The sequence below is a fragment of the Boleophthalmus pectinirostris genome, unplaced genomic scaffold (assembly GCF_026225935.1).
Source record: "Boleophthalmus pectinirostris isolate CB_2022bp ecotype Guang Dong unplaced genomic scaffold, ASM2622593v1 HiC_scaffold_8, whole genome shotgun sequence".
NCBI lineage: Eukaryota > Metazoa > Chordata > Actinopteri > Gobiiformes > Gobiidae > Boleophthalmus > Boleophthalmus pectinirostris.
Genome location: NW_026571515.1, coordinates 8,204,576 through 8,230,270, shown reverse-complemented (window position 1 = coordinate 8,230,270; position 25,695 = coordinate 8,204,576). Strand labels below are relative to the sequence as shown.

General features: G+C 37.6%; 1 protein-coding gene across 3 annotated transcripts in view; it reads right to left on the bottom strand.

The window, feature by feature from the left end:
* soga1 (suppressor of glucose, autophagy associated 1) overlaps positions 1 to 25,695 on the bottom strand; it is a 257,223-nt gene that overhangs the window by 219,329 nt on the left and 12,199 nt on the right. The window contains exon 1 of one of the 3 annotated variants that reach the window (XM_055166398.1): positions 20,066 to 20,201. The exons of the other annotated variants lie outside the window; for them this stretch is intronic. Coding sequence (XP_055022373.1) covers positions 20,066 to 20,074 — 9 coding nt within the window. The 5' untranslated portion in view covers positions 20,075 to 20,201. Of the gene's footprint in view, positions 1 to 20,065; positions 20,202 to 25,695 lie in introns of those variants that run through there. 3 annotated transcript variants of the gene reach the window in all.

The following is a 25,695-nucleotide window of genomic DNA, read 5'->3' as shown; positions in this document are numbered from 1 at the left end:
TTGATTTGCTGTAGAGAAGCAAAGACGAGGATACTGTAACATAAGATGTTTTATCTGCTAAAAGAAAATAAAAAGCCCAGACTTTACTTAACCGTATTAAAAATATTATTGATAGAAGAGGAGGAGACACGTCCGCGCAGAATGGTTTAGTCCTGTTAAATCCTGTTTTAGACCTGTTTTAGACCTGGTTTAGACCTGGTTTAGTCCTGGTTTAGATCTGGTTTTAGTCCTGGTTTAGATCTGGTTTAGATCTGGTTTTAGTCCTGGTTTAGACCTGGTTTTAGTCCTGGTTTAGACCTGGTTTTAGACCTGGTTTTAGTCCTGGTTTAGACCTGGTTTAGTCCTGGTTTAGACCTGGTTTAGACCTGGTTTAGTCCTGGTTTAGACTGGTTTAGTCCTGGTTTAGACCTGGTTTAGACCTGGTTTAGTCCTGGTTTAGACCTGGTTTAGAACTGGTTTAGACCTGGTTTTAGACCTGGTTTAATCCTGGTTTAGACCTGGTTTTAGTCCTGGTTTAGACCTGGTTTAGATCTGGTTTAGACCTGGTTTAGACCTGGTTTAGACCTGGTTTTAGTCCTGGTTTAGACCTGGTTTTAGTCCTGTTTTAGACCTGGTTTAGTCCTGGTTTAGACCTGGTTTTAGTCCTGGTTTAGATCTGGTTTAGATCTGGTTTTAGTTCTGGTTCAGACCTGGTTTAGACCTGGTTTAATCCTGGTTTAGACCTGGTTTTAGTCCTGGTTTAGACCTGGTTTAGATCTGGTTTTAGACCTGGTTTAGACCTGGTTTTAGTCCTGGTTTAGACCTGGTTTAGACCTGGTTTTAGTCCTGGTTTAGACCTGGTTTTAGTCCTGGTTTAGACCTAGTTTAGACCTGGTTTTAGTCCTGGTTTAGACTTGGTTTAGTCCTGGTTTAGACCTGGTTTAGACCTGGTTTTAGTCCTGGTTTAGACCTGGTTTAGAACTGGTTTAGATCTGGTTTTAGACCTGGTTTAGTCCTGGTTTAGACCTGGTTTAGACCTGGTTTTAGTCCTGGTTTAGACCTGGTTTAGAACTGGTTTAGACCTGGTTTTAGTCCTGGTTTAGACCTGGTTTAGAACTGGTTTAGACCTGCTTTAGACCTGCTTTAGACCTGGTTTAGACCTGGTTTAGACCTGGTTTAGAGTCCAGCAATGAGTGGAATTACTGAGAAAAAAAAAAAAGGGATAGAGCCCAAAAATGTGAAAACAGGAAAATACCTCTGTGTAATCCATTTATTTCAACAAAGTAACTGTAATCCAATTACCACTCACTGAAACAGTAACTGTAACTGAATACAGTTACTCATAATTTGTACTCTGATTACATAACTCTGGTACATGTAATCTGTTACTCCCCAACACTGTATATAAATAAAATGCATTATTATTGACTTACAGCACTGAGACCTTTGTTTGAGCTTCTATTGTTCTTACATTTACACCCTGGGAATAAATAAAGTTATATTGAATTAAAGGGAAGATTAATCATAACTAAATTACAGTTTGATTGGTTGTAGTTAGTCAATGCGCTCCTCACTTAATTATTCTGAAAACAATTAAATACTCTGTGTTATTATGTGTAAATGAGTGTGAATCTTGTGTTAGTTTAGCAGTTCATTATTCAGCTTAGATTTGTCTTTTATAGGAGTGTAACGATATCCAAGTCTCACGATACGATATTGTCAATGACGATATGATATTTATTGCAATATCGTGGGAATGCTCGTGATAAGATGTGGAGGCTCATGATTAGGGATGTAACGATATCCTAATCTCTCTGTACGATATTTTCATGATATACATCTCACGGTACGATATTTATTGCGATATTTTGTGGAGGCTAATATCTTACTTTTTGACTTAAACCAAAGAAATGTAGGTAATATGATTAACTGAGATTCGGGAGCAGGACCACGCTCTCCTCTCACCAGCGAACCACAACTCACCTCGACCACGCCTCTAATTTCCCAGAAGCCTGTATGTAGCAGCCTTTTCCCATCATCCCAGTTTGTCTCGGCGAACTCGACCCCATCCTCCCACCCCTTATTTTGTTCGTCTTTCAGTCATAAGACGCCTACGAGGGGGGTCTCGTTCCGGCTGGGCCAATTGAAGGATTGAGACGGAGCTCCCACCCAGAGTCTCAACCCAAACATCTCTGCCTCGCTTTGTACATTATCAATAAACTTCTTTGCGCTATGTCATTGTTGGCGTGGTCCTAACTAGTGAACTAAGACTTAAAGGTTGTATGGAGGATTTTTTTTGTTTCAAATTGTCAATGATAGATTATAGAGGTGCAGTAGCCTTGTAATTATGATGACCAAAAAAAAGAGAATAAAAATTCATCAACTCTGGACGTGGTGGGGCCAGATAAACATTTGCCAATAGATAACGACACTGCCTCGTTATCTGTGAGCTGATAGGCTGTCAATCAATCTAGTGTAACTGACTTGCCTGTACGTTGCCGTTACGTGGTTTGCGTACGTCTGTCACGCAGTCCACAGACGCAAGACGCACAGACGCTGTTTACTCCACCAACGCAACAGTTCTTAGCGGCTTTTTTTGACCTATATCTTCCTCGCAGTTCGCACAAAGTTTGTTGCAATGGCGACAAGAATCCAGGAGCAGTTCGCCGCAAAAGAAAGTCAGTTTTTGAGGTCGCTGAAAGAAGAAGACAAGGGGAAAAGCAGCGAAGCCAAACTAAGGTGATTCTTGGAGATTCATTCCAGCGATGGCGCGACTGAAGCAGACGCAGGGTCTAAAGACTGACGCACTGGTCGCACAAATTACTCCTGGACAGGTCACTTCTGCTTATTATGAAAACGTACTTTATTTCCAAGAGCTAGACAAACGTTTTTCAAGACACAAATGCGATATCCTGTGTCTGAAAACGTAATTTTCAATGCAAAGAAAGAGTCCGCTTATTGCTGCGTGTTGTAGTAGTAGCTTCATTCGCACTGAATCTCCGCTCAACCTTCCCTGCACCCCTTACTGCTCATCTCCTCTCTCCCCGCTCCGCTCTTCTCCCTGCTCCTCACTTCTTTTCCGCACACGAAATGTCCGCGCACCCCTTCCCCTCGCTCCTCATTTCTCCGCCTTGCCTAACCAACACTGTAGTTAGTTGTTTACAAGTCATGTGCAGCGATGAGCACTTGTTTTCTAGAAACAAACCTGTTTCTGGGGTAAGGAGGAGGCGGGAGGAGGCGTTTCTACGTAGGAGCTGTAAGGGAGGGGGGGGGGTTTCACAACATTTGAAAAAGGACAAACAGTCGCTGGATTTCTCGTTCCTTGGAAAATCCTCTATACAACCTTTAAAAGTGTTTAGAAGTGTTATTTCTTCTTGTAGTCTGCACTGAAATGGAGCAAAGGATCATGGTCTCTGTAGTTCTCTGTCTTTTTTTTAGCTATTTCTGCACCATAACTCTTAATTTAAGCAAAGAGACTTGTAATTCGATATATTGTGATGGTCCACGATATTATTGTGAGAACTTTGACGATACGATATCACGATATTTCGGTTATTGTTACATCCTTAGTTATTTATGTTTTAATAAAAGGATTCAGTTCAAATTTCACATCGTAATCACATCCAGAATAAATTATAAACATAAAAAGACTGACATATGAACTGACAAAACGAATACAAGAATCACGGTTCATTTTTCACATTTCAGAACATGTTTGTACAGATCTGAAAAAGGGTGAGCTGTTTTTAAAGCAGAATAAAACTGGATATTTTGTTGTTTGGGGAGGAAATTGTAGTACTTCAAAAACTGCAGCCTTTGTGATTTGTTAATTACGTTCATTCAAATTGTGATTTCAAAGCGATTGTGATTTCGCAGTCCAGTTTTCTACTACTGATCATGTTTACTATCAAATTAAATGAAAAATCTGTATTATTATGAATTATTTTTTCAGGTTTTCGCTTTCGAGTCACTGTTGTTCCCACTGCCTGATTGCTTGACCCGCGTTTTGACCCGCGGGGGTTTCCGTAGCTGCCGTAAGTGATTATCTGTCACTGTAAAGAAGTGCTGGTCATTAAAATAATACGGAGGTGGCCGTGTCTTTAATTTTTCATTGCTTCATCAGAATTTCTTGTTAATCTGTTGATATGACTGTCTCATCCATCAGCGCTCGGCCAGGGAACATAATGCGTTAAGATTCCATTAACCGAATTAGCAGCATCAGCGAATTTCAGCGACTGTGTGCTCAATGATATAAAAGTTAATATATTTTTACATCAAGTACGTGCATGTAAATTAAAACAGTGTATGGTATATTGAGCTTGATAATGGTAGATTAAGTGTCAATAAATGTTGCCATATGAAAACAAGACTGACAGACATTTCAGTTTTATTGTCATGATCTTAAAATGTCTAAGTCCAACTTAGAATAAAACGCAAAACACAATACTAAAGGTGAAGTGTAGTTTTTGACATAATAGTAGTTTTTGTAATATTATTATGAGGTTTTATACCAATTCTAAACTAGATGAAGAGTATTTAAAGGGTCATATTATGCTATTTTCTGGTGATCTATGTTACAATGTTGTTTCCTCATCATAAACATACCTGGAGTTGTTTTTGTTGTTGTTGTTTTTTTTCATTCCCATGTTTATCGCCCAAATTCTGGATATTTATCTGAGTTTTTCCCCTCAAAATAAAAACCTTGTGATGTTATGTGGTGGAGGCATACAAGAAGTGCTCTATAGCTTTTTTAAACTCCATATGTCGTCACTCATTTGGATAATTTCAGCCCTGTAATAGCCAATCTCTACTGAATAAAAGGTAAAACTTAGCCAGGCTGGCGCCACCTAGTGCCTCCACTCAATTTCGTTTCTCTCCAGCGACTAGGTCAGGAATCAGAATGCACTAGTCAGTTTGCAAGACCCGCAGAAGTTGTAGACCGCGCACCGGCCAATCAGCGAAGAGCTATGAAGTCATGACGTCAAACACAAGCGCCTGTCTGGGTCCCTTTTGTGGTCGAGCACAACAGTAAACAAAGGTCGAGACGGATGTAGATGAAGACAGACATTCTGTGTTGGCAACGATTCCTGAGATCGAGGATTTAAAGCTGGAGCAAAGAGAATGTTTGGTGAATTTTATCAAGGAGAAAGACGTTATTGTCCTTCTTCCTATGGGATTTGGTGCATTACATACGTCACGACCAAAAAGCAGCGATTTGTTAAATAAAAAAAGTACTCACTAAGCCTACTGTCGAGCGAATGAATCCTAATGCTGTGAGGTCAGACAGTTTCCACGAAGTGAAACCGGCTGGCGAATCAGGCTAGTAAAATGTAGCTGTTACCTTGAAAAATACCACTACATGACATCACAAGGTGGAACAGAGCATTCTGAGCTTTGGAGATGGAGACAAACTAATAAAGCAGGAATGAAACGAAACACAGCTCCAGGTTTGTTTTTGATGAGGTAATAACATTCTAACATGGTTTAAAGTTCACAAGAGTAAATTTTGCGTAATAAAGGACTTTTAAACTAACCAAGAAAGGTCAGCATTTTTTCTCTCAGCATCATTACTTCTCCAAATGAGAATCTAGTTTCGCCTTTAGCTGTAATATTGATTAGGTATTGACTTTTTTTTTTCTCAAAACTATTTCAGAGGAGGGTCATACACTATCTGCTAGATAATAGATCAGTGCTGCTGTGTTGAAGATAAAATTAAATTGAATTTCAAACTTAAAATAAAAAAAAACATATATGTTGAAAAGTAAAAGTAGTATTAAGCAGTATTTTTTAAAATCCAGTCTATAGATCAGGGGTGTCAAACTCATTTTGGTCCGGGGGCCATATCCAACCGACTTTGATCCCAAAGGAAAACTCATGGCAAATAAACCCCAAAAATAACAATAAGTTCTAATATTTGTGTAGAGAAACACAAATCTATTACAGAAATCTTTTTCAATTGAAGAACTCTTTCTTTTACAAAATATAATAATATTATGGACAACCTGAAACTTTAAGACAAATACAATTTCAACACAATGTTTTAACATAAACTTGGATGCAAATAGGAATAAGTAAATTTTTCTTGAAAAATCCTGCACTCGGCTCCACTTTTTTCTCATTTTTGACATTTTTGTCACGGTCAACAGTCAAAACGATCGTCCTTTAAGAGCGTTTGGAAAGAGACAAGTCTTCATTTGTGCTGCTCTGGTGGGAGGGGCCACGTACAGAGACGCTGGAGACGCTGCTGTGATAAACACCACAGAAAATTAACAAGATTTTAATAGAAAATATAATTAAAATATTTTAGTAGAAAATCATCCAAGGGTCAGATTAAAGGTCTTGGAGGGTCGGATGTTTGACACCCCTGTTATAGACCATAATTCCACCACACCTTTTAGAATAATTATTATCCCCATGTCCAACAAATTGTTTTATTTACTTTATACTTTATTTATACAGCTGATGTTAACATTGTTTGGGGGTGTGATGCTAACTGTAAGCACTACTCTGTCTGAGGCTTGTTAGACTTTAATCTGAGCTGTATTATAAAACAGTCTGACCATAAAGTGTTAGTTTAGTTGGAAGTATTAGTGCAGCAAACAGGTAATCAGATTTGTGTTAAACTATTGATCACAGGCTCCTGAAAATGTATTGCAAATAAATCCATTTTGTTATTTTTTCTTGAGTTTTCAGAAAGCTTTTGTCAGTGTTTGTATATGTGCGCATTGTTACACCATGAAACTGAACATTCCACCATAGAGATACATGTAGAACCCCCCCCAGTCTCGTGTCACCGCAAAGTATCAATACAATGCAGCACACGGTATCACATGAATCCTATTGTGTGACCTGATTTCCCGTCTCGGCGTCGCATTGAGTCATCCCGACGCTCTCTCCTCCACTCGCACCAAAATATGTAACATCCATATTTTATCTCCGTGTGACAAAAGAGATTACATCAGATTTTCACTTTAAGTTCACTGAATCACTAACCTCACTTTAGGGAAAGGAAAGGCCGACGTGGTGAAGCGCTGACACAACCGTACAGTAACAGTAACAGTAATAGCTCACATTGCATCATCACAGGAACTGAACTGCCAACCCTCTAGTTAGTGGGCGATCTTCCTCTCTCTGCACTGCCCCATTACATCAGCCCCCGAGAGCAACGCGAAAGGCTAAATCACCACACCTCTGTTGACAAAATACTGGGGTTGCTAAGTGCATTCATGACTTCAGATTGGAGCTCATTTTTGGATATAAACAGTGATAATATTAGACTTGTGTTGCTATAAAACATTAATAAAAAGTGGAAATAAAAAGCTCCGTCAGTGTTTACAAAATACTTTTGGCTTCAATGTTCGATTTGACTTCATATCTATGTACTTAGGCCGGGAGATCCCAAATGTCACTAACGCAGCAGACAAATACCTATTAAGAATTCTGGTAACACTTTATAATAACTACACCTTATTTAGCCTTAATAAAGCATGAACAAAGACTTAATTAATAATGATTCACGCTTAGTAACTACTTAATTACTACCTGAATTAGCACTTAACTTGCACTTAACTTGCCTGTGCTGTAAATAGTTACTCATAAGTATTTCTCACTTAATTACTCATGAACTAACTATTTGTGTGTGCATTTGTAAATGTATATTTAAGTACAAATTTCAGCATTTATTAATGATTAGTAAGCAGTGTTGGGGAGTAACAGATTACATGTACCAGAGTTACGTAATCAGAGTACAAATTATGAGTAACTGTATTCAGTTACAGTTATTGTTTCAGTGAGTGGTAATTGGATTACAGTTACTTTGTTGAAGTAAATGGATTACATGGTGGTATTTTCCTGTTTTCACATTTTGGGCTAAACCAGGACTAAACTAGGACTAAAACCAGGGCAAAAGCAGGACTAAACAGGACTAAATCGGGTCTAAACCAGGTCTAAACCCAGGACCAAAGCAGGACTAAACAGGACTAAATCGGGTCTAAACCAGGTCTAAACCAGGACCAAAAACAGGACTAAACCAGGTCTAAACAGGACTAAACCAGGTAAACAGGACTAAAACCAGGACTAAACTAGGACTAAAACCAGGGCAAAACAGGACTAAATCGGGTCTAAACCACTAAACCAGGACCAAAGCAGGACTAAACAGGACTAAATCGGGTCTAAACCAGGTCTAAACCCAGGACCAAAGCAGGACTAAACAGGACTAAATCGGGTCTAAACCAGGTCTAAACCCAGGACCAAAGCAGGACTAAACCAGGTCTAAACCAGGTCTAAACCAGGACTAAACCAGGATTAAACAGGACTAAAACCAGGACTAAACCAGGATTAAAACCAGGACTAAAACCACATCTAAACCAGGTCTAAACAATATGACACTTAACTGTAGGGTGGACATACTTTAAGGCAGCAGTGATCTCATTTAGAAAGCAAGGTAGAATTGCCTCACTTGCCCTTTTGTTTTTCTGGTTCTTTTGTGTATTTGTTAACTCCTGTGTTTTTATTTAAGAAGGGAGGAAAAAAAAAAAAGTAATGTCAAGTAACATAGATTGTGTTTGTACAAAAAGTGCTCTATTTTTCTCAACAATTTGTGGTACCAATGTAATTGACTTGTACAAATCCATTAATAAAAATAATAATAAAAAATAATACAAAGTTGATGTTATAATTTTGCAAGTGGTGGGGTATAAATACAAAATAAAAATCAATGAATAGTTTGCCAAAATGTTACAGACACTGTACATGATTTTTACTGTCTTAAAAATGTGTTAAAATTGACTCTCACAGAATCAACTTTAACATTTTCTCAGAGTTTATATGAGTCCAATCTGGAAATGTTAATGAAGTAACACTGGACCAAAGTTCCTGTTTAACCCCGAAATCCAGAGTTATTTTAACTTTTTGAGAACAGATAACACTTTGAAGAGTTATTCTGATTTAGCTGAACAGCACACAGAGGTGTTTAATTATATTTTTTACTTTATTTTAGTTAATTTAAAATTAAATTACATACAAAACTGATTCAAACTGGTCTCTCACAAGAGTTTTAAGTGGTGAATGGGAGCAGCCAAATTAACACTAAGAGAAGTTGAATTAACACTAGAGGAAGTTGAATTAACACTAAAAGAAGTTGAATTAACATTAAAAGAAGTTGAATTAACACTAAGAGAAGTTGAATTAACACTAAGAGAAGTTGAATTAACATTAAAAGAAGTTGAATTAACACTAAGAGAAGTTGAATTAACATTAAAAGAAGTTGAATTAACACTAAGAGAAGTTAAATTAACACTAAAAGAAGTTGAATTAACACTAAGAGAAGTTGAATTAACACTAAGAGAAGTTGAATTAACACTAAAAGAAGTTGAATTAAACTAAGAAGTTGAATTAACACTAAGAGAAGTTGAATTAACACTAAAAGAAGTTGAATTAACACTAAGAGAAGTTGAATTAACACTAGGAGAAGTTGAATTAACACTAAAAGAAGTTGAATTAACATTAAGAGAAGCTGAATTAACACTAAAATAAGTTGAATTAACACTAAAAGAAGTTGAATTAACACTAAGAGAAGTTGAATTAACACTAAAAGAAGTTGAATTAACACTAAGAAGAGAAGTTGAATTAACACTTGGGGAAGTTGAATTAACACTAAGAGAAGTTGAATTAACACTAGAGGAAGTTGAATTAACACTTGGGGAAGTTGAATTAACACTAAGAGAAGTTGAATTAACACTAAGGGAAGTTGAATTAACACTAAGAGAAGTTGAATTAACACTTGGGGAAGTTGAATTAACACTAGAGGAAGTTTAATTAACACTAAGGGAAGTTGAATTAACACTTGGGGAAGTTGAATTAACACTAGAGGAAGTTGAATTAACACTAAGAGAAGTTGAATTAACACTAAGAGAAGTTGAATTAACACTAAGGGAAGTTGAATTAACACTTGGGGAAGTTAAATTAACACTAAGGGAAGTTGAATTAACACTTGGGGAAGTTAAATTAACACTAAGAGAAGTTGAATTAACACTGAAGTTGAATTAACACTTGGGGAAGTTGAATTAACACTAGAGAAGTTGAATTAACACTAAGGAAGTTGAATTAACTTGGGGAAGTTGAATTAACACTTGGGGAAGTTGAATTAACACTGAAGTTGAATTAACACTAAGGGAAGTTGAATTAACACTAAGGAAGTTGAATTAACACTTGGGAAGAATTGAATTAAACTAAGGAAGAATTAACAATAAGAGAACGGAAGTGAATTAACACTAAGAGAAGTTGAATTAACACTAAGGGAAGTTGAATTAACACTTGGGGAAGTTAAATTAACACTAAGGGAAGTTGAATTAACACTTGGGGAAGTTAAATTAACACTAAGAGAAGTTGAATTAACACTAGAGGAAGTTGAATTAACACTTGGGGAAGTTGAATTAACACTAGAGGAAGTTGAATTAACACTAAGGGAAGTTGAATTAACACTTGGGGAAGTTGAATTAACACTTGGGGAAGTTGAATTAACACTTGGGGAAGTTGAACTAACACTAGAGGTAGTTGAATTAACCTCAATCACATCAACTCTGACAAATAACCCCAACTCAAACCCCCATTTAACTTTCCAATAGTCACAATAACACTTTTTGGTGTTAAAAACAACTCTGAAATGTTTTTACCCTAAAATTTTAACCCTCCAGTTTTTGCTGTGTATTTATCTCTTCATATTAAAGTGTTAAAATAAAGGTTTGTGTGTATTTTTTAGGCAGCAAATCGACCAAACGCTAAAAAGTCCAAATATCGGCCAGCTGATTTATCGGTCTTTCTCTAAACCCTCAACCAGAACGTTTTACTGCACCTTTAAATCACGATATTTACATTTTACATCCAACATTTTACCATTTTGTTTGTTAAAACATATGGAGATACAACCCCCTCACAGATTCTTGGCTTATGTAACTTGCCTGTAAGCCCTGAATTTCAAAGACATTTTCCCCATGATGAGAAAGCCTCTGGTCTGTTTAATATGCATGGACCACACTCCTGCTGATCTGACAGCGGCGCAAAGAGAGGAGGAGGAGTGAGACGACTGGAGGAGGAAGAGGAGGTAATGAGAGTGGCAACGTTTGTACTAGTATTTATACTGAGGAGGAGGAGGAGGAGGAGTAGTGGTAGTAGTAGTAGTAGTATAGTAGTAGTGGTGGCAGTATGAGGAGGAGGAGGAGGAGGAGGAGTGGTCGTGGTAGTAGCAGTAGTAGTAGTTTGTGTAATAGTAGTATTTATGATGAGGAGCAGTAGAAGCCATAGTTGTAGTGGTAGTAGTAGTAGTAGTGGCAGTATGAGTAGTAGTAATAAGGTGGTAGGAGTAGTGGTAGTAGTAGTAGTAGTAGTAGATGTAGGAGGAGTGATAGTATGAGTAGAAGTAATGGTAGTAGTAGTAGTAGTAGTAATAGTAGTGGAAGTAGTAGTAATAGTGGTAGTATGAGTAGTGGTGGTAGTAGTAGTAGTAGTAGTAGTAGTAGTAGTAGTAGTAATGGAATGGAAGTCATAATAATAGTGGTAGTATGAGTAGTAGTAGTAGTAATAGTAGTAGTACTAGGAGTAGTAGTAGTAGTAGTAGTAGTGGTGGTAGTATGAGTATAAGTAGTGGTAGTAGTGGTAGCGGTAGTAGTAGTAGTACTAGGAGTAGTAGGAGTAGTGGTAGTGGAAATAGTATTGGGGGTGGTAGTAGTAGTAGTAGTAGTAGTAGTAGTAGTAGTAGTAGTAGTAGTAGTAGTAGTAGTAGTAGTAGTAGTAGTAGTAGTGGTAGTAGTAGTAGTAGTAGAAGTAGTGGTAATAGTGGTGGTGGTGGTAGTAGTAGTAGAGGAAGTGCAGGTTAGTGTGTTGATAAATTTGTCCTTTGTAGTAGTACTAGGAGTAGTAGGAGTAGTGGTAGTGGAAATAGTAATGGGGGTGGCAGTAATAATAGTACTAGTAGTAGTAGTAGTAGTAATAGTAGTAGTAGTAGTAGTAGTAGTAGTAGTAGTAGTAGTAGCAGTAGTAATAGTACTAGTAGTAGTAGTAGTAGTAGTAGTAGTAATAGTACTAGTAGTAGTAGTAGTAGTAGTAATAGTAGTAGTAGTAATAGTAGTAGTAGTAGTAGTAGTAGTAGTAGTAGTAGTAGTAGTAGTAGTAGCAGTAGTAGCAGTAGTAGCAGTAATAGTAGTAGTAGTAATAGTAGTAGTAGTAATAGTAGTAGTAGTAGTAGTAGTAGTAGTAGTAGTAGTAGTAATAGTACTAGTAGTAGCAGTAGTAGCAGTAGTAGCAGTAATAGTAGTAGTAGTAATAGTAGTAGTAGTAATAGTACTAGTAGTAGTAGTAGCAGTAGTAGCAGTAGTAATAGTAGTAGTAGTAGTAGTAGTAGTAGTAGTAGTAGTAGTAGTAGTAGCAGTAGTAGCAGTAATAGTAGTAGTAGTAATAGTAGTAGTAGTAGATAGTACTAGTAGTAGTAGTAGCAGTAGTAGAGGAAGTGCAGGTTAGTGTGTTGATAAATTTGTCTTTTGCATTTGACCCATCTTTCAAACAAAACCCTAATCCAGATCGGTCTGGATTTAAACTTGTGTATCTCCATGGAGACAACAGGTGATGCCAACAGGTCAACTTACAGGTCAGATCTGGTGAGATGCGAGCCCACTTACTGTAACGCATGTATTAGCAGTAGTGGGTGTCATAGTAGTGAAATAGTAATGCATAATACATGTGAACTGCATGAGTGTGTGTGTATGTGCATGTATAATTAGTAGTAGCAGTAGTACAAAGACGCAGTAGTAGTAGCAGCAGTAGAGGTAGAGGTAATAGTAGAAATTGGGTAAGCGTGACTGTAGTTTTACCATCGCAGAGGGTTAAAAACAATCAGATTTGGGTCACTTCAGGCTGCAGTCTGAACTCAGCCTTAGCAGCAGTACTTGAAGTGGTGCAGTGCAGAGCGTACATTAGCAGTCCATAGTAATTAGTAGTAGTAGTATTAGTAGTAGTGCGGGTGATGCAGTGTTTTTGTATTGCCGTGAATGTGGGTCAGTTGGAGCTGCTGCTGATCAAACGCAGAGGCTCAGGGGACAGAGCTGTGAGGGGAATGAGAAAGAAGATACAGCCTGGACACGTGGGCAGCGCAGATCTTCAGTTACATACGCGACTTATGCTGTAATTCTAGATTCCTGTGTCCTTTGCACTTTTGTAGGATTTTAGACGACAGCACTTTGTAACGACATAATGGTGTTTTTAGTGTTTTGATGTACTAAAAAGATGAAATCAAGAAGGTCAGTGCGTTCTACAAAATTACCATCTGGTTTGCCTTTAATTCTATAATACAGGCTTGTAGAATAACATCTAACACAGAGAACTTTCAAAACCTGCTTAAAGGTTGTATAGAGGATTTTTTTTTTTTTTTCAAATTGTCATTGAAAGTTTAAAACACCATAACAGAGATGCTGCAGCCTTGTAATTATGATGACCAAAAAAAAAAAAGAATGAAAATCTATCAACTGTGGACGTGTTGAGGCCAGAGAAACATCAGCCAATAGAAAACGAGGCTGCCTCATTTTCTATTGGCTGTTGGGTTTTCAATCAAACTTCCTACATTTCTAGTGTAACTGACTCGTCGGCGCGCTGGGATTATGTGGTTCTTTATGCGGTTCTTAGAGGTTTTTTCAAACTGCAGCTTCGTCACAATTCGCACAAAGTTTGTGCGAGAATCCACGGCCAGTTCGCCGCAAAAGAAAGTCAGTTTTTGAGGTCGCTGAAAGAAGAAGAGAAGGAGAAAAGGAGCGAAGACAAACTGAGGTGAGATTGGAGATTCCTTCCAGCGATTGCGCGACTGAAGCAGACGAAGGGGTCGGTCTGGTCCTGGTCTCAGTCCTTCGTCGGTCGCTAAAATATTTCTAGACAGGTCACTTCAACAGTAATTCTGAATGCGCACTGGATGTAAACAAGCGTGATTTCTAGAGCAAAGAGGCGGGAGGAGATGTTTCTACTGAGGCTGTGGAGGAGGAAGGTGGTGTCACACATGCACAACATTTGGAAAAAGGACTGTTGCTTTATTTCACTTCCCTTGAAAAATCCTCCATACAACCTTTAATACTTTATCCCCGGGAATAAGCAAACAAAAAACTGTAACAATTTCACAATCTGTTAATGAATTGACGGCACAAAAAAGTACAAGAAATACTTTCATATTTCAGTTCAATTAATTCTTGTTTAAGCCTCTTCCAGATGTTGTTTAGCAAGTCTCAAGTAAGTATCAAGTCTTTGACCTCAAGTCCGAGTCAAGTCCCAAGTCAAATACAGGCAAGTCCAAGTCGAGTCTCGAGTCACTGGTCCATAAGTCCAAGTCAAGTCCAAGTCGTCTGCTTTGAGCTTCAAGTCATTTCTTTAAAGTCTTTAAACCAAAATACCAAATATAGCTTTGGTTTTTGCAATTTATATGAACTTTAAACTAAACTGCATTTTAAACATCATGGTATATTTATATGTGAGTATTTATATAAAAGTTGAAGAAATGCTATTTTTTCATTTTTAAATGTCTTGACAAGATCTTAGTGCGAATCATTACGGTCAAAACAGAAAGAAATCAGATTTAAAACTGCTTAATCACAGTTATTTTGTCTGCACTGAAATGGAAGGATCATGTTCTATGAAGGATCATGTACTGTATTGTACTGTAAACACTGAATAGTACTGTATTGTACTGTATTGTACTGTACTGTACTGTACTGTACTGTAGTAGATTTGAAGATACCACATCACAGTACTTCATTTACATCCAAAGTAACACAGAAGTTGGAGCGACATGTTCCAGTTTGTTCTTATAAAAATTAAGCACCACATTTATCAACTAAAAAGTGAAAAGCATTTTCTAAAAACATATATATTTTTAGGAGAAGCGTCAATTCTTCTCAAATCACAGGCCTCAAGTCCAAGTCGAGTCCCAAGTTTTAAACCATTTTATCAAGTCAAGTCTCAAGAACAAATAGTGACTCAAGTCTGACTCGAGTCTAAGTCACGACTTGCAAGTCCCCACCTCTGGTCTCTTCTATGCATAAATAAGTTAATGTAAAATGGTTAAAATTAGGGATGTGTAATATATCAGTTCCAGTAACAGTAACAGTTGATATTAACTGATTTTGATTAATATCTGTATCGGCCAATAATGACATTCGATACCAATATTTTTTACGCTACCCCAGGCTTTACATGCCCATTTGTCATTCCTACTTTGTCCTCACTGCATCAGAACTGCCTTTTTGAACAGACTCATGAGTAAAAGTGGAAATAGAAGAGCATTATATGGCTGTATGCTTATATAAACATGTTATAAATTATTTTATATTCCAGATAAATACATTTTGTTATGTTATCGGTGTTGGCAAATATCGGTTAACGGCCACAGCAGCAATCAATCAATCAGTGAACGACTTTATTAATCCTAAAGAGGAATTCAGTTCACACATTTTTGGTCGTGCACAATCCATAAAAAAAAGAAAACAAAAAAGAAAATCAAATACATACAACACAGTACATCAGGGACACAATAGCAAATTTATTTTCCATTTAAAAGCTTTATGTCAGGAGGCCTAATTTTGGATATTGGCTCAAAAAAATCCATATTGGCCCATCTCTAGTCATAATGTTTCGCTTGATCTCATTATATTAGCCCAAAACGGCCCATAATCTAACGTCAGGCTGTGATTGGTCGAGCAGAATCACAACACTCGGGCTCGCGGTGAGTTGGATGTGAGGACAGTGAACAGGGGACCGGAGCTGTATAATAATACTGATCCACTGACCTGTTTCACGCCGCTCTAACTACAGCAACTGCAGCAAATCAGGAGACTGCAGCGACCAATCACGGCTCACCTTTCATAATTACAGCCGCCGCCAGCCAATCAGCTCGCGGCTCTGAGGCAGCCTGATAATTACACAGCACATCTGCCAGAGTATTAGCTTCCTTTTGCTGGAGATACAGGGAGAGGTCGGGTCTCGTGTAACAGCGAGACGTGAAAAATCAGGTTTCAGGGGACCAACTATTAATGCTAAAACAGGGAATAATACATCAGACTATAATATGAGACTTACTGAGTGTTAACAAAGAGCGTAAGTGATTAGAAAATGCAGGCAAATCAGAATTACACAGCTAATTATTGCTGCACTGTGCCTTCTGTTCTCTTCTGTTGTCTCTTTGAAGTTAACCTCATTTAGAAAACCAAAGCGAATTTATCAAAGAAATACAGAATGTCAAATTATTAAAGAGCAAAATCAAAATACAAAGCTTCGATCTGTACCTGATGTTGTTTTTTCCCAGTACAGATATATGGTATGGAAAATAATCTGAATTTAATAATCTGATTTTGAAGTTGAAATACCGTTGAATTTTTTCTCACTTTGAATTTTTTTTAACTCTGAAAAAAGATGTGAAGAAGAGTTATTTTTGTCATGAATTTTAAGTTTACTTTTTCAATATGTTTCAAATTCAAAATCAAAATTTCAACTTTTAAATGTTCAGCACAGATATTTTCTAGCCTGTCAAAATTCAGTGTAAAATTCGCAGAGAAGAAATTCATAACAAAGATCCAAGAGGCCGAGGCAGAAACAATCGATCCTGTTTGAGTGAGAAGGACAGAGGTTGTTTCCTATTGGCCGTTCTCGTCTGTGGGCGGAGTTTACACTTAAGAAGTAAAAAAGAGGAGGTTTTGTTGAGTCTAATTCTGACCAATCAGATCACTTCATTGTAGCAGTTACTAACCTTACATTTGATTATCTTTACGAATCGATTTTCTGACATACCCCTTTTCCTGGGACGGCGCGACTCGGACCTCGGTGGCGGAAAAAGTCGACCGAGCGAGGATTCCGAGTAAGAATCCCAGATGGCTCCGCCCACTGTGACATGTAAATATGAAATGTTTTCATTGTGTTTGGACACTTTGGTGGTTTAAATGACAATTTCAGTCACTCATGTTACTACAATACCTTACTGCGTTCGTATCAATGCCTGTGGGTTTGGGAGTCCTTGTTGACGTGAGGCTACACGCTACTGTCCGAGTCTGACACGCAAAACATAATAATACGCTTCAAGCTCAGACTTGACGTCAAATCCGAGGTCCAAGTATGAGTCGGAAGATAATCGAACGCAGGGTAAGTTAGGCTGCGTTCAGACTGCAGACTGAAGTGACCCAAATCCGATTTTTTGGCTTCTATGTGCCTGTATCTGATCTTTTAATGACAGTCTGAACGACACAGATCCGATTTTTTCAAATGTGACCCAGAAAACTTCGATATGTGCTCCTGAAACCGATATATATCTGATTTTTTTGACATGCGACTTCAGTGTGAACGACCAAAGCGCATTCATCCGACCTACACGTTATCAACAAGACACAAACGTCACTAAAATTGCTAATGAACTCCGTGTCACTGAAGCGAAGCACATCACCACTCACCACTCTTGGCTACGTCTCCACATCCACACGTTCCTTTCAACGGACGTCGCTGCCGCTGCCCCACAAAACGCCATGACACTTTCGGGCCGTTTAACGTTCACACTGGAGTCACATACAAGTCACATTTAATTGGAAATGTGAACGACCTCGCAAAAACATCGGATTTCACAAAAAAATCGGAATTGAGCGTTAAGCCCTGCAGTCTGAACGTAGCCTTAGATGGGATCACTTTGGATTGATTGCTTCAGCCTTGGCATCTTGTCTCTTTGCTGCAAATTTTTTCCACTGCGAAATTTAGTCTCTGAATTTTGACTGTTGAATTTGAGGCCTTGAAAATATTTGTGCTGAATATTTTAAAAGGTGATCTTTTTTTTTTCTTTATTGAATGTTAAACACTTTGAAAATGTCCACATATAATTTAATTAACTGACATTCAGAATAAAAATATTTCAAACATGTTTTTTCAGAGTAAAAAAATTCGAAGTGAGAAATTCAGTGGCATTTACAATAAAAAATCTGTTGAAACAAATTGTCTTCTGTATATTGTACAAGGTCAAAATAAGGCAGCCGTGTACTGTCTGCATCTAATTATAAGCCGTTTTATTTTCCGATTATAAGGAAGTGCGCATTAGCATCCTAGATTTAGATTTACTGTCACGGTACTCTTGTATTTTACTCTCATTTCTAAAAGTTGTGAAAAACACTTATAAATTAGGATGCTTGGAATTCAAAAAGCAAATGAGGAGTAACTTTGGGCCACTGTAAGACGTTCTGTTAGTTCTAGTTTTTTTTCTCATTTTTAAAATAGTAAAAATCAGGTACAGTGCCTTTAAAGTTTGTCCACTGATGAAACAAAGGTCAGTGAAGTTGTTTTAGATAAATATTACAATTTAAAATGTCCATGTCATAAATATATAACAGACAAAAGATTGAACATTTTTGAGATTTTGGAGCTATGTCCATTTACAGTCTATGGATTTATGCCAGTTTATAATGACTGATGTCCAAATTGGAATAATAAATAGTGAAATCCAAATCCAAAATGCATCATATTAAATTGAGGCGCCTCATGAACCATGAACCAGGACCACAGTGAACTCTTTGTGCTTAATCTAAACCTGCTGCCTACAGGCTCTGTTATCTAATCAGCGAGTACTACCCAAATTCTCAAAGATAGTGGTTTACAGTTCAAAACACGCATGGGAAAAGGTCAAATGGTCAACTGTCGGCAAACTCAGCCTAAATTACAGTCACAAGACATTCCTCCAGATTAGGACCAAAAAGACCCTCAACTGTGTCCCAATGAAAAACCCTGAACGAGCAAACAGATACTTTACAGCACTTTAACTCAAGAGTGAGGTTTGTTTTAAAACACAGTGATCACAGTCTCCTGAAAATGTGAGTTTTTTGGTTTTGTTTTTGTTTTTGTTTTAAGTTTTCAGCCTGTTTAAAAACGTCTTTGTCAGAGTTTGCTAATGTGTGGACTGAGTCACCGTAGTAACTGCTGAACATTCCACCATAGACTACAGATGTAACAATAATCGAAACATTCGTGATATCTTATCGTCAAAAGTCTCACAGTAATATCGTGGGCCGTCACAATTAAACAAATTACACATTTCTTTGCTTAAATTCATTGTAATGTTGCAGCAACCGCTATAAAACAAGAGAGAACTACAGAGACCATGATCCTTTGCTCTATTTCAGTCCAATCTGCCCTATTTTTCGGACTATAAGGTGCACTTAAAATCCGTTAATTTTCTCAGAAATCATCAGTGCACCTTATGTATTAATTCTGGTTGTGCTTACTGACCTCAAGCTGATTTTATGCGGTACACGGCGCTCAAAAATCTGTCAGAATGTTTTAGTACGACTTTGGTAAACTACGAAGCCGCACCGCTTGATGGATTACCGTAGTCAGGAGGCTCGCGGAGTAAATTACGAAGTATAGTTCTCCGTCAACTCAGCGCACACTGCCTCGTCACAGACAGAACAGATATATTCCACTGAGTCGTGTCCTTTAGTGCGACCGAAGCTAAACCGCCTCAGTGCACAAGGAGAGAACTGTTTTTTCAGCGCTTATAGTTTATGCAAATTAGTCATGTGGCTTTAAGTTTTAAGTTTAAAACGTAAACAAATGTGTGAAAAGCTGCATTAAACACATTATTACTCAATGTATGTTTGAGTCGTCCTTATAGCAAAAAAAAAAAATTTAAATATCCACGCACATTCGCATTCATAATTCAATAATTCACATTCATCAAGACAGGGAGGCAACGCCGGGCAAATTACGCTACAATCTGCCGATGGATCGTGGATGCCTGGGCTAAGGGATCAGCCTCAAGTATGTTTCACTTGATGTGCCTTATGTAGCGTTTGTTTCGCTTGATGTGCCTTATGTATGAAAATAAACAAGAAAATTCAACATTACTTGCGCTTTATAATCCATTGCGCCTTATAGTCCGAAAAATACGGTACATGCTGAAATAACTGTTATTAAGCACTTTTAAATCTTATTTTTTTGGATTATGAAAGAAAAGAAGCATATTCACAATTCTTTTAGCCTACTCAAAATCATGAAAATATCGTATCGAAAAATTTGGATATCATTGCATCTTTACCATAGCCATGCACGTAGAATCCCCCAGCGAGACGTGACTGCAACGTACCACTAGCACAGAGCTGCGCAGTAAGCAAAAATCCTGAGTAGAGTTTAGTTAGTACTTTGTGAAACAGGTTGTGAGCTGTAATTTCTACAAACCCAGTTCTGTTTTGCCATGTGCTGAAGGACGGGGTGCATAATGACAGGGGGTATGTGCACATCATGTTTTTGTTTTGCATTTCTGATCTTCGTCCAGGTGTTGCCGCAGCTGCTGATTTCCCATGAGCCTTTGGGGCCGCCCAATCTGATCTCTCTGGTACACGGTGTGCCCTACATTCACGACTGTACAGGAGTCAGACTGGAACACATTCACTACCCAAGCAGAAAATTATGAAACAAGATAATTAGGACTGATGGGTTTTGTGTGTTTTAATCTAATTTTCAGATGCGTAGTTTCCCGTGGCAGGATTTTCTTCTAGCCCTAGTAACTCTCGAGGTCAAAAAAAGTCAGATATATACTGTCTGGTTCTAATTATAAAATGAGGAAGTGCTCGGTTGGCATGTTAACTGTCGTGAGCATTACAGTAACGGCAAAACTCACAGCACTTGTTTCTAAAAAAGGTTAAAAAAAACAGCTTGTAAACTTATCGCGGTGAATAATTAAGATGCTCGGAATGCATATGGTCAGAGAGGAATAATTTTGTTCCACTGCAAACTGTTCATGTTTTTAAGAAATCACGTACAGCGCCTCAAAGACAATTAGGGGTGTGCAAAAATATCAAAAAATCAATATATCGTATCGTTTAATGTGATGATACAGTATCAATATCTTGGGCTGCCGTATCGATACATCGCCAAGAGTATTTTTTGGTATATTTTACTAAATTATTTTGTTACAGCGCTACAGTTTTGGTGCTCGTTCAGAAGAAGAAAACTTGTTTATGCAACACATTTGACATTTTCACTGTTTTGATGATTAAAATGGGGGTGTTTTAACTTTGCACAACAAGTGGTTTAACAAAGACTTTTAGTGTCACAGCCACGATTTAGCGTTTATTTTTTATTGAATATCAAATCGATTTGAAATATATTGAATCGAATCAAAAGCTCACTGTATCAAGATAGGTATCGTGGCCTGTGTATCGATTTATGTATTGTATCGGCAACTTCTTATTGATACCCAGCACTAACTTTAAAACTTATTTCGTTTTTACCTCTGTCGACTTTTAAAAACTTCATCCAGAGTATTTTACAGGATAATTGCACATGCTTTTAACACTTTCATATCTTTAATCTGCAATTGTTTCACTGTCTTATATCTCTATTCACAGTTTCATGTTAGAGTTGATGTGTGAGTGTTTTCTGTTTGTGTTTTTGCTTTATTCTGTATTCTATATTGAATAAATAAAAATAAAAAAGACAATATTTGGGTATTAAATGAAAATAATCTTAAAATGTTTAAATCCTAAATAAGGTTCCATGCATGTTTCAGTGATTTTAGGCTACGTTCAGACTGCAGGGCTTAACGCTCAATTCCGATTTTTTTGTGAAATCCGATGTTTTTGCGAGGTCGTTCACATTTCCAAATAAATGCGACTTGTATGTGACTCCAGTGTGAACAGTAAATGGCCCGAAAGTGTCCTGCATGTGCACTGGAGACACGACGACGTCAACCGCAGCGAGCGTGCTCTGTGTTTACGGAAGTTGTCCAAACATGGACGCGAGCATCGAGCACCTGGAGATTTTAAAGTTCCTCTCGTACCGGAGCCAGAACATGAACAATTTACTTGTTTTAAGGAGGAGATTGAGAAGGAGAAGGACGAGGTTTTTGGCCGTGGTGTTTTGTGGGACAGCGGCAGCGACGTCCGTTGAAAGGAACGTGTGGATGTGGAGACGTAGCGAAGAGTGGTGAGTGGTGATGTGCTTCACTTCAGTGACACGGAGTTCATTAACAATTTCCGTCTACTTCAGCGCAGAATAGTGACGTTTGTGGCTTGTTGATAACGTGTAGGTCGGATGAATGCGCTTTGGCCGTTCACACTGAAGTCACATGTCAAAAGATCAGATATGTATCGGTTTCAGGACCACATATCCAAGTGTCCTGTGTCGCATTTGAAAAAATCTGATCTGTTTCGTTCAGACTGTCATTAAAAGATCAGATACAGGAACATAGAAGTCAACCACAATGATGATTTTTCATACAATCATTACATTTTCAACACTGAAGAACAGTCGTTTCTCTGATGTTGCCATATAATAGTTCTGTTATAAACTTCAAAATCATTCTAAAACTATTTAAGAAAGTTCATTTGACATTTTTCAGTACTAATACTTGAGTATGAGTATCAAGTTTCCATACTAGTATTAATATTTTAGTATTAATTAGGGCTGGGTATCATTAAGAAGTTGTCGATACTTACGATACTTCAATACTTACCCGGATACATAGTCCACGATACAATAAGATTTTCCATACAGTACACTTTTGATTCAGTACGATTCAATACAATATATTTCAAATCAATTCGATACAAAGTCATGGTTGTGATACTAAGTCCACTAAGTTTGTGCAAATTTAAGATGAAAAAACAACAAACATTTTACTCAAAACTGTGAAAATGTCAACGCAATTGTAGCTCTTACACAAAATAATTTAGTAAACTATACCTAAATATACTTTGACGATATATCGGTACAGCAGACCACGATATCGATACTATACTGTATCATCAAATTAAACGTTATTTCAATATTTTTGCACAACTCTAGTATTAATTAGTACCTCTGAACTATTTTTGGCAACCCAGAGTGTCACCAAAACTACCATATTAGACTTGGAAACCTAAAGTAGAAGTTTTTCCTTTTTTTTCTATTTTGAAATTATGCAAACAAAATAAAAAAAATTAGACAAAAACAAAAACACAATACTTCCACAAACCACCAAAACTACACAAAAATCAAATGTCAGCCAAGTCCAGTCCTGTCAAAATGTCCAAAAAAAGTGTCCGTATCTGTCTGAAGTCCAAGTAAAAGCCTTATCTCTGACACTTTAACGTGCTTTTAGCTTTTATTTCCGTTTCTGTTTCCTCCAACTTTCCAGCCTGACTAACCACAACGTCACTAAAGCGTTACAGTGTTCAGTCTTGTGTTCTTTCCTGTAGAACCAGCCCCTGCAGATCCATCATCCTGGATCAATGCCCGACAGCCCCGGTCTTGTCTGGTCACTGTGGTGGTTCTAACAGAATATCGACCCGCTCCTAAATCTATCACAGCGGAGGAGGACGAGGAGGAGGGGGACGGGACACGTTGACTGGTCAAAGCACTTGTATTAGCAGAAAACAGGTGGGATAATGTGGATGTGATGGGCAGAAGACTTAGCCAGCTGCTACGGGTCTCAGTGAGGGACAAAATGGAAGAAGTTGCCAGTTTTATTGACAGATTATTACATGCACTAGTCTTTGTAGATGTTAAAGGTGCGGTACGTCATTTTTTTACCCTGTCTTAAAAACATGAAAAACAGAACAAGCTCATGTTAAACACTTTGCAGAGGTCCAGAGTTAGTCCTCACTTTTCTAATGCACCTTTGTGTTCTGTTCACTCCCAACTTCTACAGACTAGAGAGAGTTCTGAGGTCACAGTAAATAACTAAAAACAAATAGCATGCTACCAGTGCACTTTCTGATTCTTGAATGATAAATCTTTTTATAATTAGATTCAGGCAGCACGCAGTAGTAGAGCTCAGTATCATTAAGAAGTTGCCGATACGATACATACATCGATACACAGGCCATGATACGATACATATCTCGATACACAGGCCATGATACGATACATATCTCGATACACAGGCCATGATACGATACATATCTCGATACAGTGCACATTCGATTCGATACATTATACCAGGGGTGTCAAACTCAAATTCACAGAGGCCAAAATTAAAAACTGGGACTAAGTCGTGGGCCAAACTAAATATTTATTGAAAAATTTCAACAACATCTGCATGTTTTCTCTTCTTTCGAGATATGTAATGTTAAAGCTTTTCTTATTAAAATAAATGTTTAATAATAGTTTTGCTTAAACATCAGATTCCAGAACAAACAGAATATAAAACAATAACAAAATTTTAAATAAATAATGTCTCTATAGTCTATCTGTAGCCGGCGGGCAGCTCTACATATTTGATATGATCTCACGGGCCAAATACAATTGTAAAGTGGACCAAATTTGGCCCCCAGGCCTGAGTCTGACATGTCATTATACATTCGATATATGTTTCAAATCAATTAGACACAGTTCTATAAAAATAATGGCTACATCATGGCTGTGATACTAAAAGTCTTTGTTAAAACGCTTCTTGAGCAAAGTTAATATGAAACACAAACATTTTAATCATCAAAACAGTGAAAATGTCAAATGTGACGCATAAACAAGTTTCCTTCTACTGAACAAGCAACAAAACTGTAATGCTGTAAGAAAATAATTTAGTAAAATATAACAAAAAAATTCTCTTGGCGATATATTGATACAGCAGCCCACGATATCGATACTGTATCCTTACATTAAACGATACGATATATCAATATTTAGATATTTTTGCACACCTCTATATATAGGGATGTAACGATATACAAATCTCTCGGTACGATATTATCACGAAATTTTGGAGAGGCTGATATAATTGTACATAGGAAACTTTTTTGCTTTTAAAATACCTTCACAAAATGTTGGTGTCAATTATTTCCAATCATAATCCCAAGAATTCAATGTAAAAAACACTGTTTGCACTGAAATGAATCATGGGATATGTAGTTCCCGATGTTTAGAAGCTGTTGCTACTGTAAAACCATGTATTTAAGTAAAGGAACTTGTGATTCGATATATTGTGATGGTCCACGATATTATTGTGAGACTTTTGATGATACGACATCACGATATTTCGGTTATTGTTACATCCCTAAAAACAAATTTTACTCAACTACATGGACAAAAGTCAGGTGACGGTACTTTAAAGGGCCCGTACTATGCTATTATTGGATCTATATAACATACCCAGACTTATGTTGTCCAGTATGTCCAGTTTAAGACACAAACCCTGCATGCTGAGCTTGAGTTCTTCAATATTGTGTAGTATTGTTAACTCTAGTTACTATGTTCTGCACCAAACTGGGAATCAGCAAACAATTATCAAGCACAAGACTCAAATCATGTGTTACAAACAAGCATTTAGCCACACTGAGTCACCAGGCTAAGAATACTATTACAACCACACATCCACTATCTGTGCTCCACCAGGCCTCTCTCCAGCACACAGAGCTGTCGGGAGTATTCAAAACATCATCCTCACTCGTGTCCTGGTGAGTCCTTTTGGCTGCAGTCCAACTCTATGTAGACACGAGGAGAGAGAGAGGAGAGAGTCTGCCAAATAAAGGCAACATTTACTGAACTGAGCCACTGCTACAGCTCCAGACTGCACTCAGGGTACTCAGAAAGGCAAGGCTGGGAGAGTGAGGGGGCGTAATACAGGAAAGTGGTTTATAACAAGCGATTCTCAAGCAGAGGTACTGTATGTTCTCGAGAAAAGTGCCCGCGTGACACTTGGTTTTGATTGTGTACTGCGAGTTCTAGTCCTGGTTTAGACTAGCCATG